The sequence below is a fragment of the Brassica oleracea genome, chromosome C7, assembly GCF_000695525.1.
Source record: "Brassica oleracea var. oleracea cultivar TO1000 chromosome C7, BOL, whole genome shotgun sequence".
NCBI lineage: Eukaryota > Viridiplantae > Streptophyta > Magnoliopsida > Brassicales > Brassicaceae > Brassica > Brassica oleracea.
The window spans coordinates 25,616,412-25,632,218 of NC_027754.1; the positions used below are offsets into that span (position 1 = coordinate 25,616,412).

Here is a 15,807-nt window from a genome sequence, read left to right on the forward strand (position 1 = left end):
TCATCTATCATTTATGCTAATGACATAAATTGGTAAAATACCTAGTGACTTGCAGAATTGCACAAAAATAAAAGAAAACCAAAAATGGATAATATACAAATATGGTCTATATAAAAATAAGATTGATTATACTTTTGTAAAAGCAATCATATACTTCTGTTATTGAAATATAAAATTAAACTAACCACTATATTTAATGACATAAACTGAATGCAATTTCAAAATAGCATCGCAGACCGTTCGTTCATATTGTTAGCAGATTTTCAATCTTTTGGTACAAAATTCTAAATTAACAAATCTTAACTATTAGAGATCAAAGATTTAATTGAAAAATATAATATTAAATTAATATCACAAATTTAATACAAAATTGTACGTGAGTTTAATATAAATAAGATTAAATAATTAAATATAAATTAAAACTAAATATATTAAACAGGGTCAAACGTTTCAGACTAACGTTTCAGACTTTGTATGTTGAAAAAAACATGTTATAAATGAAAAAGGTTTATTTGCGAATTTAAAGTGTGACATTTGTAAAGATCAAACAATAAGGTCCATTAACAAATTTTCTATTTGTTTTATTACAATTTTGGATAAAAATATTAAAATAATATGTTTGCAAGACTGATAATATTTAAACTAAAATATGTTTCAGGTTTTCGGTCCGTTTTGGTCTGATTGGGTAGGCCCAAAATATTTAAAGTTCAAATGGGGTTAGCCCCGGAAGGCCCAAAAAAAGTTTTTGTTACCCAATGACTCCATTATTAACGATCCAAACCCGTTCTGACCCGACCCATAGAAGAAAAGAAAGAAGAAACGAGACTACACCTACCTAACAGTGCCACTTCTCTCTCTCTCTCTCTCTCAAATTATCCTCGTGCGTCAATGGCGACTCAAGGTCAGGTTATCACATGCAAAGGTACACAAATGGCTGATTTCTAAACCTTTTATCTACGGTTGTTGATTACATCTGATCTGGTTTCGCTCTTCACACCATAGCTGCGGTGGCTTACGAGCCGAACAAACCTCTGGTCATCGAAGATGTGCAAGTGGCTCCCCCTCAGGCCGGTGAGGTTCGGATCAAGATCCTCTTCACCGCTCTCTGTCACACCGACGCCTACACCTGGAGCGGCAAGGTCCGTCTGAATCTCTTTCTTACTAGTACTGATTCAATCGAGTCCATTTATTAGGGATCTAAAATCTTTTGATTTTGTTTGTCTCTGTTGTGGATGTAGGATCCTGAAGGTCTCTTCCCTTGTATCCTCGGTCACGAGGCCGCTGGGTATGTTGTATCTTCCATCAATCAATCAATCAATCATCATCAAATCCACTTTTTATCAGATTCTCTTAACGTATTCGGATTTGTTTTGAGCAGGATTGTTGAGAGTGTTGGTGAAGGTGTAACTGAGGTTCAACCTGGGGATCATGTTATCCCTTGTTACCAAGCTGAGTGCCGTGAATGCAAGTTCTGCAAATCAGGCAAGACTAACCTCTGCGGCAAGGTTCGATCCGCTACTGGTGTTGGGGTCATGATGAACGACCGTAAGAGCCGCTTCTCCGTTGACGGGAAACCCATTTATCACTTCATGGGTACCTCCACGTTTAGTCAGTACACTGTTGTTCATGATGTTAGTGTCGCCAAGATCGATCCTCAGGCTCCTTTGGAGAAAGTCTGCCTTCTTGGGTGCGGTGTCCCCACTGGTAAGAAAAGAATTAAACTTTTATCTACATGGTTTATTCACCATCCTCTTTAAGTCTTTATTCTATCTGATAGAGTGATAGGAACCTAACCGTATATTATCCTGTATCTTGATCATGTTAGGCCTTGGAGCAGTTTGGAACACTGCAAAAGTAGAGCCTGGGTCAAATGTTGCCATTTTTGGTCTTGGGACCGTGGGGCTTGCTGTAAGCTACATCCTTTCCATAAGCTTTCATCATTTTATTTTTCCCCATAGAAGAGAACTTTGTGGTTTGTTTATGTAAATAATTAATGGATAGGTTGCTGAGGGTGCAAAAACAGCTGGTGCTACAAGGATCATTGGCATTGATATTGACAGCAAGAAGTATGAAACTGGTAATACTTCTTAGTTCTTATCTTCTTATTTTTCTACTGGCTTGGTTGAAGTTATTTTTGTCGTCTTTTGAGTTTTACGCACAATACATTGGGTTACTTGGTTGGCATTTCAGCAAAGAAGTTTGGTGTTAATGAGTTTGTGAACCCAAAGGACCACCAGAAGCCAATTCAGGAAGTGATTGTCGACCTCACTGATGGCGGTGTTGACTACAGCTTTGAGTGTATTGGGAATGTCTCCGTGATGAGAGCCGCATTAGAGTGCTGTCACAAGGTACACTCATCCTTGAAATCTGAACATAAACTGAAATCATGTTTAAAATTTATAGAATTTACATAAGACAAGATGATGTGCTTAAGAGTTAAGGACGATGTTTGCAGGGATGGGGAACTTCGGTTATAGTCGGTGTTGCAGCATCAGGACAAGAGATATCAACCCGACCTTTCCAGCTCGTGACTGGCCGTGTGTGGAAAGGAACAGCTTTTGGTGGTTTCAAGAGTCGAACCCAAGTGCCTTGGCTTGTAGAGAAGTATATGAACAAGGTTAGAAAAACTTCCAACTCAAGCAACGATTCCATGTAATCTTCTCTTTAAACACTTGGAATTTTGCGTGACAATTTCCAACAAAATGCAGGAGATCAAAGTGGATGAGTACATAACGCACAACATGACCTTGGGAGAGATCAACAAGGCTTTTGACCTGTTGCATGAAGGTACTTGCCTTCGTTGTGTCCTCAGTACCAGCGAATGATAAACCAATGGTTTTATCTTCTCTTTCTCCACTTCATCATGTGTTTTGTGTCTTTTGTCGGTAATGAGTCAATGACAAGTTCCTGAGCTACGGACTCAAGTCGTGTGTATCCTGTCTTATGCTTCCGTAAAATTTGATTAAAGACCGAGTATCATCATTAATAATAAGCGACCATGTTGATGGAGATTAACTGTTGAATATATCAATCTTAGTTTCCAAACTCAATAGAGTGAATGATATGGTTGATAACATCGATCTAATGTTTATTCTTCTGAAATTAAAGTTCGGATAGGTGAAGACCCAAGCTTAAGGCGCAACACATGAACTTTTGTTTGGTATAGGCAGAGTTCTCAAAACTACGTTATAAAAAAATACTAGTCAGGAGATTTAGCAGTTTACATGTCTGACTCTCACTCAGCTTCTCGTCTCAGTGCGCACACAGGCCACAATTAAAAATCGGTACATTGAACAAAAAGTGGCAATAAACAAACTACATTTTAAATAGTTCAGCTATAAGTTTATTTCATTTGTCAATTTACTATCAGATATAGTAAATTGGTAATGTATTTTGTTTTCTAGATATAGTAAAATCTAGTGTATTTTCAAATTAAAAGAATATTACCGCAAGAAATTTTGAAATAACAATAGCAGTCATGATGTTCTATCTTTCTTCGATAGCCATCTGTCTCCATCGCCACCTATATCATCAGATTATGATGCTTTCAAGGTTAACAAAATGCATATCAAGAACTTTTTTTTTGGTTGTCTAGTTAAAATTTATAATGTTTGATAATCAAACAATAGCACAAGAACAAAATGCATATGTAATAACATTGACAATAGCACGATGTAATATTATTGATTGTTGCCTGTGTACACTATGATGACAGAAACATAACAACATAAAAAGAGTATAAACGGGGTTGTTTATAACTAGTGGTCGATGGATAAACAATGTTAGAACTAGACTGATGTCTCCACATAACATAGCATAAGAGTTTACTCAAACCAAAGAAAAGAAATAGCAAAATAAGTTTCAAAATCAAGCCAACGTTAAAAGGAAAAACAAAAATTGAAATGTTACATAACTAAAGCCATTCTCAAAGGAAAAGGGGTAAGAAAGTCCAATCCCTAAAATCTAAAACAAATTAAAAAGAAAAACATATGAACCAAAACCCAAACCCAACAAAATGTTACAAACTACATCGGTGGTAGATGAAGGAACAACGAGAACCTCTAAATCATTCATTCTTGGTTGCCCTAAAACTTATATAAGAGATACAGCTGCGTTTCTTCTTTCCTTAGCGGCCACCACGGTAGTTACCGTTGCCTCTTGGCCTGTAGTCACCTCCTTCCTGGTTTCCTCTCCCGGACACACCACGGGAACCAAATCGGCCTCTTGGTGCTTCTGTTGGGTAACCGCCTCTCCCGCGCCCTCTTCCTCCTGGTCAATAGAAATCACAGTCAAAATGAGTTGCATTTGGTGGTGGGCTCTCATTACAAGTCACTCAGAAGAAACACTGCTTACTTGCTCCGCGAACACCAGCGGGATTAGGTCTTCGTCCCTCAATGTATACTTGTCTTCCACCCAAATATATAGGAGAAGCCTATTTATTACACAGAAAGGAAACCAATAAGAACCAAGACAAAATGGAAAGAAAAGAAGACAGTCTATCTAGCGAGTCGCATAGTGGTCATTGCGCAAAAGAATTCACACCTTGATAGCATTCTCAACGGAAGTCATGTCTTCATACTCAACAAATGCATAACAAACGCCAATAGCATCCTGCACGGTTGGTTTGGTAAAGATTGTTAGCTATGGTTATTCATATCACTTAAAGACAATCACAAAGGGCAAAAATACGAAGTGGAGATTAATTAACCTTGCGGGATCTGAGGAAAACACCATCAGGCTTGATTGTACCGAAGTTCTTAAACTCTTCCTCGATCTCTGAAGCAGATATGTTGGAAGGCAGATTTCTAACGTACACTGATTTGATCTCAACTGGAACAAGGCAAACCAATAAGTAAATATACATTTTCAAAGCGACAAATAGAGACAAAAAAAGCAGCACTGCTAGTCTTATTCACTTCTCTAACCATTTACATAAGAGGAATTAAAAAAATTTACTGGTCCAAGTGAAAACAAAAACTTACAGTCTTCAAATCCAAAGCCACCATCCGCCTCTGCTCCATAGTCAGTAAAAGCGTTTGATTGCTGAGCAGGAGCAGGAGGCGCAGCCAACTGAGGGGAAGGAGTCCGTAGTGGTTGATCCCACTCATAATTCTCTTGAGAATTCCTGTTATATGATGGTTGTGTAGCAGCTACAGGCACAGCAGCTGCTTCCTTTGCAACTCGTAGCTGAGGAAAAAGGAGAAAAAACTTCGATTAAAAAGCCAGTTTTCTATAACATAACTGAACAAAACCTAAGTGAAGTACAAGTGCTAAACCAAATCACCATTATCTTTTTTTTAAAAAAAAGGGTCTGCAGGAGTGACTACTTTGAGACAAATATGAATGAACACAGCAATATGTGTCTTTGCGTGTCGATTTCAATTCTTTTCAACAGATTGTTTGGTTAAAATGCTGAAAAATCACAAAAAATTGTAGAGAGAGAGTGTACTTACAATGGAAGCATAACTCATCTTGGATTGTTCACCAACGGGTTCCTCTGGTGGTGGTGCAGCACGAGGTTCATGTACAACATCAACAACAACTTCCTCCCTAGGTGTTTCCTCAACCGTAACTTCATCCTCATAGTCTTCATGCTGAAGCTGATATTGATCCTCTTGCAGAGAATACTTATCGACAAGATCATCATTGATTTGGACTGCATTCACATAATCACTTGCCTCTTGCTCCAGAACATAATCATCATGAACTAGAAATTCATGAAACAACAATAAGCTACTAAAATCCTACAGGACTTAAACATGCATAAGCCATAAACAAACCTTGAGGTTCAGGATGAGGGCTTGGAGGATTGAGCTGAACCTCGTGCCTGGTTTCAGACAAATACGAGGGCTGGTGATGAGAGAAGACAAGTCCTTCATCGATGAACTGAAAGATATCATTGAGAACAAAATAACCCTTCTCCTGAGGAGCAAGGAAGAAAGTGTGCATGAAACTCCTCCTGTTGCTGAACTCCTCCGTCTTCACAGACCCTGAAATGGCCACAAGGACCCCACCTTCCCAGGACTCTACTGAATTGATTGTCTTCACTTCAATGGCAGTGAAGTTCAGTGACATAACCATGTTGTGAATATGCTACATCCAATCACAAATCAAAACACAACCTAATTAACTAAAATGCACAAATCTTTACTAATTGAAGATAATGATTGAATCAAAGACAAAATCTAATTATTAGCGTAAAGACCAGTAAAGTATCGGCAGTGTCGCTAGAGTCCCCATCAATACGGATCATTTTGCTTGATTCGGAATAAAACTGGTGAATAAGATGTGGCTGCTGCTGCAACACTTGATAGTACTGTTCCACAAAGTACGAACCAACCTGCACATAGAAAAAATACACATATTCGATTACTTAGCCGAAAAAAGCGAAACATCGTAATATCGATTTTTAGAAATGAAACTCGCCTGCATCGCTCCAGGATAAGAAGTCGCCATTATTAAACACCACTAAGGTCCGAAGAAGATCGAAACGGAATAGTAACGTTACAATACGAACAACTTCCCCAAGTTTGAGAAGAGAAAAGGTACTCTCTCTCTCCCTCTCACTCTAATTCTCTCTATATTTGTTGAATTGAAGTGGAAACAGATCTGAGGAAACGAGGAAGATTGATGAAGAAGAGAATGGGAATGAGATTTATATAGGGTTTTTAAATCTACAATTAATGTTACAAAAAAATAAAATAAAATAAAAGAGAAGACCAAAAGGTTTCTTTGGGTCTAGTCTAGTGGATAGGGTAAGAGACTGTTTATTCCTTTTTTAATCTGCATCTGGTACCTTTTCTTTCTTTCTCTTGTTGATTAACACCATTTGTTTTCAACTTCTGCTAAACCAACCCTAATCATTTTACCATTCCAAATGTAATTTATTTTTGGTTTTTAACTTTTGCCCGTTAAAATTTGATTTTAGAAAAAACTTTTATTTTTTACATCATAATAATAGCAAGTTTTCTAGAGAAAAAAACATTTACGGTGTTAATGTTATTAACTAATACTCTCTCCATTTCATATTGTAAGTAGTTTTAAGGAATTGTTTTTGTTTCAAAATGTAAGTAGTTTTCGTATTTTTAGGTAATTTTTACATTTATTGAATACAGAGTGACCAATCAAATTAAATTGACTTATTTTTTATTGGTTAAATTATATCTAACCTATTTATTATAAAATACTTTTTAAAAACATAATAATTTTCTTAATGTTCGTGCTTTTAGCCAAAACTATTTATATTATAAAACCGAGGGAGTGTTGTATATTGGTGTTTATTAGCATTCAATCAAATGTTACCGTCTTTAATGTGTTTTAACAGTTGAATCTGTAGATGATGAAAACTTAAAAATGGTATTTAAACTTCTTTTTTTGTAACGTCTCGGTTGTTATTGTTAATAGATTCTCCTATCCGATTTCTCGGCATGTATGTCTTTTCTTGTTCAACGTTCGTAATTTTAATTTTAGAAAGTTAAAATATTTGTTTGCTGATTCTTCAATTATCACAGGATGTTTTTTTAATATTTTATTTTCACTCACACGGTATCTTTTATCATTTTTAATAAATTATCTATCATAATTTTTTTTCCAGTTCAAACGTGTTTAGTTCTACGGTTTACATTTCAAATGTACTGGCTCAAAGTTATGTAACTCAAACCGCAGTTGTGGTCTTAACACTTAAGGGTTTAAAAATTAAAATGAATCTAACCGTGTAAGTGTTTAGTCTACAACTGCAGTTTGAGTTGCATAACAAAGAGATCATATTTTTAAACTTCAAATCCTTTTGCCTTTTGGTTCATCAGAAGTAATAACTGACAAAGAATAAATTAATCATGGGCCACTTAAACAAAGATTATGTACCTAAGCTGGATATTGTGTTTGATGTTTGCCATAAGAGCATGTCTTGTGGTGTATGTGGTGGTGCTTAGCCACCAGGATAACCACCATAAACTACATGTAATTATATGGTATTAGAAATTATCTTAACATTAGAAAGAATTTTTACTCAGCATTAACATGATAAGTCTGGAGATGTACTGTCTAGTTAGTAGGCACTGATCCAGCCCATTTGAAACTGGATGAACAGGTGGGGGTGTCCCATCAAACGATTTTGCAATTTTAGTCTTATCTGGGCTATGGGTTTTCAGCTCCAGATAGATTCTTTGAGGTGAAAATAGTTCAGCGTGTTTATCATGTACTTAGTTGAGAATGAGAGAGGTCATTTATGCTTTGCTTATGTGTTTAATGTCTCTAAATAGGCCCATGAACTATTAAAATCATGTGCACCCAAATGAATTAGAACCGATGAAAATGAATCAAATCTTACATAAAGTGTCCATGAAAAGATGTTATTGCTCATCACACACAAAATAAAATACCAATTGCATTTTTTGTAACTTAAATATTAAGTACATTTAATTATGTAAATCAAACCTCCAAGATGCATTTAAGTGATGCAAAAGAATACAAATGCAGACAAACTTGCATGAAGTGTTCAATCCAATCAACTTTATTTTATGTTGATTATCTTCTATGGATTTGAATTCTGAATTTGATTCTCGCTTAAATTAGTTTTGATGTTATTGTTGAACTGAATGTTAGTTTTATGATTTAGATGTAATTTTATGATTTTAGATGTTAGTTTTAGGATATGTTAGTTATAGATTATTTTTGTCTTTGTTAACAAATGTTTTATAAAGTAAAACATGTTTTTGGATTTAAAAGTTTTTTTTAATTTTAATTTTTTTTCCAAATAATGTTTTGTATTTTTGCGACAACATGTGACTTTTTATAGGAATACGGTGGGTTGTGCCGCGCATTAACGTTATTGGTAACTATAAAATTTGTGTATAAATTCACTTAGTTAGTCTTCTGCAGACTCGTATTGTCACTGTTATCTGGAGCATTTGCGAGGTACCATAATTTGTAATCTTAATGTTTCTTTAGGGTTTTTTATAACTTAAGTTAATTTTGGGCATCATACGGCGTCATAGGTGACAATGTTATCTTTTCCCTTTTTATTTCTTGTTGATTAGCAGAACGAAAGTAGTGCAATCAAACAGTAGCAATGAACCAGGCTATTGAAACCATGATTTTGGCTCAAGAGAAGCTGGTTCTGTTAGAATTCTCGAGTGTTAGAAGTCTTGTTGTAAAGGCTAAGCAACCGGATGAAAATGGCATTCGTTGATTATAGTGGTATCCATTTCATGAACTTTTAATCTTTACATTCGTTAATTTCTCATTCGAAGTTCCTTAGGGCATCTCCATCTGTACTACATAATTTACTTCAAAAATGGAATGAAAAATTGAGTATTAACAAAAAAAAAATCACTCTATTTATAAAGTAATCACTTTTTTATTTTTCATTATTCTATTTTTCACTTTATTTTGTACTAAATTATGGAACGTGGTTAAAGATGTTCTTAATCTAGTAAGGCATGATGCACCGGATTAATAGTACACTCGTACTCAATTGTAAACCAATAATATTGCAAAGGTATGGATCAATCTATGAACCACTGATATATTCAGAAGAATGCTTCTTCGTATTTTTGTATCTATAATCTTGACTTTGCATTTGGTTGTATTTTTATTATTTCCTATATTTTCATTGTAATATTATTACATTTTAAACTAAAAATTTACCGGTAGTATTGGTAATTATGACCGGTTAAGGTTTACTTTATTAAATAAAATTAGTTTGGGGGGTTTTATGTTAAATACTTAGTTTAGGGGTTTTTACCCAAAACAAACATAGTTGAGGTGTTTCACCGTTAAAAATCATATTTTTATTATTTCCTATATTTTCATTGTAATATTATTACATTTTATTATTTAAATAAAATAGTTGTTTAAAAAAAAAAAAAGAGAGCCAACGTAACCAGCCCCCAGTACTTTATTTCAAAGCGATTTAACGTAACCGTTGAAAGTCTTGAAATACATAAAATGGGCCGGATTAATCGAATGGGTCTTAGTGACCCAATATAAGAGGAACAAAAAACGCTTCCGATTCGAAAGAAAACTAAACCCTCAAATCGCTAATCATCGATGGCGGCCAAGAGATTCGGTGGAGCCGGTAAATCTGGCGGCGGAGATTCGAACATCTTGGCGAAGATCTCCAATTCCGAGATCGTCTCTCAAGGAAGACGCGTCGCCGGAGATGCGGTCGGAGTGTCGAAGAAATTGCTGCGGAGCACGGGAAAAGCGGCGTGGATCGCTGGTACGACTTTTCTGATCCTGGTCGTGCCGTTGATCATCGAGATGGATCGCGAAGCGCAGCTCAACGAAATAGATCTTCAGCAGGCTAGCCTCCTCGGAGCCCCGGCGCAAAGGGGATTCTAGAAAACCCTGTGAACGATGTTGAGCTGTTAGGGGTTTTTTCTCTGTTTTATTTATCAGTTTTCTGTTATGGTTTTGTCGGATTCAATTCGATCGTCGATTCTCATAAAGTTCAAAGCTTTGTCTTGATTATCATCTTCAGAAGCTAAACATATGATCTTTTAGAATTTGAAGCTGAAGCTTTTATGTCATCAGGCATGTTTTATATATCATTGAGTTTGTGATATTTTTAATATGTTTGGTTTTCATTTGCTATCAACTTCTTTCTTGGTTCGGAGATCTCTGCAAGGTGATCTTTGTCATGTCTCATCTTGCTGTGTTGACATGGTTCGGTAGCTCATGTGTAGGATCTAACTCGACAGAACAAAAACGAGATCTTTAAAACATTCATATTAATACTGTTAACATCTCATAGAGGCAGAATTGATTGACCTAAAGTGATAAATGCTAAATTGGAGCTATTAGATGGATGCAGGAAGAGATAGTGAAGGGCATTTCAATAAGGTTTCTAGGTAGCATATTAAGCAAGGTTTGAAACATCTTGTCCAAGTTCAGAGTTTGGGGTTATTGACAGATGGAATTTTGAAGCATGCCAAAGTGTAATTGATTCACAAAGGAAAAGCCATTTCTGGTTTGCTCAGTAGTGTAATAAAACTTCAGGCTGATTCTCCAAAACTTGCAATTAAGTTTGTTTCGTCAGATTTTTCTAGCAACATCGACTGGAGTATGTGTAATTCTGATAATTCTTCTGTAATCTCTTTTTCATTTCGCATCAGACGTGATTTCCAGTCACCATCGCCACAGCCTCTAATGGTTTTTCATTGACCATGTAACTGTGTTCTTCTGCTGGTACTCATGCTTACCACTCGCATCACTGAAGCTTATGTGGTTAACCTATTAAATATGATCCTTTGTTTCCTTTTTCTGTAAACAGAGCTAGATACAGCTTTGTATCTCAATATAGTATAGTATTTATCAAACCTTTCACTTAACCCACTTTAGCTGAATCCAGAGCCATCAGTATTATCTTGATGTTAACAAAGCAAAACGTCCAGTTTTGTTTCAAAATCCAAAGGAGATCTCCTCTGCTAAGAATGTCTCCCCATAGCTCCAGCCTTTTCTGTTGAATCTCAAGACAGCAACACCAAAGAAGTCTGACACAAAGTTTCAGTATGATCAAATATTTTTAAGCCTCCAGAATCCTTCTTCTTCTCCATACTTTTAAGTCTTTCACATGTTGCTTAGCCGCAAAGAACTCCGATTATCTAAAACCAGTTGCATATTTCCAATAATTAAAATTCACATCAGAAACACAAGCTGAAACCCGCTGGTTTTGTCTTTTCTGATTTGTAGCAGAAGTGCGAAGCCAATGTTTCTTTATCATCTGGATTATTATTGGAACGCATATCTTCTCTGAGTCATGACCATGGAACCATCAATAGTCTTATTAACTACTAAATTTTAACTCGCTCATAGAAAGCGCAAATTATTTTTGAAATTAAATAATTTCATTTTATATAATTTTTATATAAGATAATGTATAGGTTTGAGTATATTTACCCGGGTGCACTGAACCGTACCAAACTGAAAAAAAAACCAAAATTAAGTTGAATTTCATAATAATTGAGCATATCATATATCTTTGGAACCGAAATATAGAAACCGAACTGAGAACCAAATGAGTACTTAAAATTTTAAAATACAAATTATATACCTACAAAAATATTTATTATACTAGGGGCATAGCTTCGCGCAAGCGCGGAGCCGGCTACGTTGTTGATGCGTTGTGTGGTTTTATGTACGGGATGTTGCCGTTTGATTTTATGAAAAAGGTATTTTTGTGTGTTGTTTATAATGTGATGAATGGAACATTGGAGTTGATAAAAAAAAAGAATGGAACATAGGACATCACAGAACTTGATTTGGTGGATATAATAATAAACGGTGAATTCATGTGTTGATATTTGTAATATATTTTCTTCGTAATGATTTGATCGGCCATTAGCATTATTAGCGGTTTTATGTTCAAAAGTTGTGGTTTATGTGGTTGGTGTTTCCTTTAGTATTTGTTAGTATATTAATCATAAAGTGTAAGGAAGAAGATATTAATTTAGGATTTAATAAACAGTTTTTTTATGATTAATAAATCTATAAATTTATAAAATTATATAGTTACGAAATTAATGTTTTGTATATTTTATTGGAATTTGTTAATAATGATATGTGTTGGAATAAAAAGACTTACATAAAAAAAAAGACTTAAATTTTGACAAAAAAAAAAAAGACTTAAATAAGGAAAAAAAAGACTTAAATAAGGCCTTGTATATTGATTAAGTAAAACAGAGTTTAAAATGTTTGAGCATGAAATAACTGGGCCTTTAATCTGAATGTTGGGCCTTTAATCTGAATGTTGTCTGGTTCAGAATCCCCTATATATTAATCGAGGATCTTTTAAAAAATTAGAACCTTAATTTTATATTAATTGAAAAAAAAACTCATCATATGTGGTACTTCTAAATGTCTTCTAAATCATATTTCTAAGAATTCTAGAGCACCTGATATAAACCATAGTTTAATATAATGTTGTCACATATTTCCGTAACTATATATCATATCAAAAGTAGCTTTTAAAGTTTTTTTGTCATACCCGTATTAAGACCAACGAGTGCCTTATATATCGGTTCTTTGTATATTATGAGTAAGGTTATTGCATGTTAAACGTTTCTTCAAAAAGCTGAACCTACGCCAAAGATAAATGAAGAACAAATCACATGATTATTAAACAAATCAAAGAAGACCGTTGCGAATGTGACTCTTTTTGGGTAAAAATATACATTATGTACAATCAGTCTAAATCCATTAAAAACGAGTAGTAAACAAAAAAAAAATCGTACAAACTTTTCATTATTATTAGGTTCATCACATATAAGTTGAGTAACCTGGAATCTCTACATTAATTGAATCTCCTATATATTATTTGAGAAGCATTACAACTTCTTTTTGTAGCTACATGACATCACTATGATGATTCTTAGAATCATTAGAGAAATATGTTGATCCATATAATTATATAATAAGCTTTTTAATTAAACTAACAATAAATTCATTATTAATGACTTTATTATTTTCTTAAATAAAATTTACAGAATTGTCTAATGTGGCTAAAATATATATGACAATTAATGATTTTGAATAATAAAGATTTGACAAAAATTAGTGTATCTTCTATCACATTTTTTTAATTTTAAACTATTAAATAAATTAAAAAACCACAATAACCATATAATAAAATTTTAGATTTTTCTGTATATGTTATATTTTGAATTTTTTAAAATGACTATAAATTACTAAAACTGTCAAAAGTCTCACATTCAAATTTTGTGATCCATGGTTTAAATTTTTTGTTATGACAAAATACAAATGAATACAAAATTATATAAGTAAAAAAGTCTAACTTAGTTAGTTATTAAGAATAATATATATATATATATATATATATATCATTTTAAATTAAACTATAAACCATATCAAATACATAAATAATTTAGTTTCAAAATTTACTTTGAACAGTTTTTTTTTATAAAAGTTTTGAACGAACATTGACAACTTATTTTAAAAAAAATTATAAATTACTAAAATTATTAATACCACAATGAAAATCTTGTTATCAGTAATTTAAAAATTTTTTCTATAAAAGATACAAATGATCAAAAAAACTATATGAGTAGAAATCATCATTTAATAGACATTAATATCAAAAATATACTAAAATATAATATGTATGTTAGTATCATTTAAATTTAATTACATATCCTATCAAATATAAAAAAAATATTCCTTGGATTAATAAAAACTGATTTATATGTTCGCACCAATTTTATTATATATTTAATAGTTACTGACTTTTAATGATTCAATATATATATATGTTATTTCATAATATGTAAAAATAATTAATACGTAAAATAATTTTTATATATAATATTCATCAAGACGCTGATCTTAACCTAATAAACTGGTACATCTTCAACTCCTCTTTTTTTATTTGTCGTGAAAGTTTGACACATCTCATCCGATTCCTGTCGGCATTGAGCGTTTTTAGTTTGTGTAATTGAAAAAACGAAGATTGTTTTAATGCGTGATCGATGAGAGTTTTGCTTACATCAACTTCGTCTGCCTTTAGTGGCTGAGCTCCACGCAAGTGCGGGGTCGTGGTCGCTCTATCTCAATAAATACATGTGATGTTGTGTTTGTGAAGTTTGTTTTTTGTTATGATCATTGATTTTTGAAGACTTCTATTGTAATATGGATGAGGTGTGGTGATGATCTGCGTTTTTTTAGGCTGGTGTTGCGTAGACATAGTATTTTTTGTTGTGAATGAAGAAGGGAACTTGTGTGTATTATTAGGTCGACCAACTGGTCTTTATATACATATGGTAATGACGGTCTAAGTACTGGATCGACATGAGATCGTACTTATCCTTAACTAGATAATGACTAGCAATACGTAAGATAAACACCAACTATAATGTAGATAAACACAAGAGTAGATAGACGCCAGTATGATCCTGCGGATGGGCTTGGCCCGTCTTGCTACACGGGCTAATAAATGGGTCGATCACTAAATGGTTTATAACATTAATAGTGTTTATATATAGTAATAATTCATATGTTTTGTGATGTTAGGAGTTTTCAAGGCTCCTAAGAAAAATGTTGTAGTATAGTGATTGTCGAACTAGTTCTCAGGGATATCAAAGCACTGAGAATGCAAGTACTCACTTAATCTAAGTGCAACCAATGATTTAGATGGGTTTTAAGCTATGACTAGAACTAAAAAGCAATAACAGAATGATACTTTCTTGACTAAGGGAAAAGAGAACTCATGGGCATAGGGATTAGACCTTGGGTGATCAAGTATCGAACTAAGGATGGCAAATGATCAATCAAACTATCAACCTTAAGCCTAGACACAATTCTAAGCAAGCTCTATGTCGAGATGAATGCTCGTTTGCTAACATATCTCAAACATCAAATGTCTTTGGTTGAATAATATGAAAGCAATCATTACTAACAAGTCTATTAGCTATCTTAGCACCTTTAACAACAAATGTCTTTGGCAAAGTATACTAAAAGCCTAGGAGAATTGTCTCAGGCATTTCATCAAACACCTTTCGGGTGGAAAATGCCTATTGGTCAACTTTTGAGTGGCCAACTCAGAAGATGCATTAAGAATACTCTACTAGCAAGGAACAAGAAAGATTTACACTAAAACATCCTAGAACTAACCTAATCACCCTTAATCTCCCTAACCCATGAATTCAAAAGGTGATTACTCACTAATCTCCATGATTCCTCTTAAACCAATATTGGATTTCAGATTAATCATGTAAAGAAATAGATAAGAAATCAACAAGAACACAAGAACATAACAATCAAAATCCAAGAGATAAACTTCTCAAGAGAGTT

The 15,807-nt window shown here is 33.9% G+C and overlaps 3 protein-coding genes across 3 annotated transcripts; 2 read left to right on the forward strand and 1 right to left on the reverse strand.

Moving 5' to 3' along the window:
• Positions 1-797: 797 nt before the first annotated feature.
• Positions 798-3,011, forward strand: LOC106307053 (alcohol dehydrogenase class-3). The gene is made up of 9 exons (XM_013743891.1): positions 798-922; positions 1,003-1,139; positions 1,239-1,285; positions 1,379-1,704; positions 1,826-1,908; positions 2,002-2,077; positions 2,191-2,348; positions 2,456-2,617; positions 2,709-3,011. The coding sequence occupies exons 1-9, from the start codon at positions 889-891 to the stop codon at positions 2,823-2,825; spliced, it is 1,140 nt and encodes a 379-aa protein (XP_013599345.1). The 5' UTR covers positions 798-888; the 3' UTR covers positions 2,826-3,011.
• Positions 3,012-3,867: 856 nt separating this feature from the next.
• On the reverse strand, positions 3,868-6,671 carry LOC106303661 (ras GTPase-activating protein-binding protein 2). Its single transcript, XM_013739957.1, has 9 exons — positions 6,427-6,671; positions 6,206-6,340; positions 5,781-6,093; positions 5,454-5,707; positions 4,983-5,187; positions 4,709-4,830; positions 4,543-4,611; positions 4,354-4,432; positions 3,868-4,269 (listed from the first exon to the last, which is right to left on the reverse strand). Exons 1-9 carry the CDS (start codon positions 6,454-6,456, stop codon positions 4,127-4,129), a joined length of 1,350 nt encoding a protein of 449 aa, XP_013595411.1. The 5' UTR covers positions 6,457-6,671; the 3' UTR covers positions 3,868-4,126.
• A 3,314-nt stretch (positions 6,672-9,985) lies between these two features.
• LOC106303870 (mitochondrial import receptor subunit TOM9-2) lies at positions 9,986-10,548 on the forward strand. Its single transcript, XM_013740214.1, has one exon. It carries the CDS (start codon positions 10,051-10,053, stop codon positions 10,342-10,344), a length of 294 nt encoding a protein of 97 aa, XP_013595668.1. The 5' UTR covers positions 9,986-10,050; the 3' UTR covers positions 10,345-10,548.
• Positions 10,549-15,807: the final 5,259 nt, after the last annotated feature.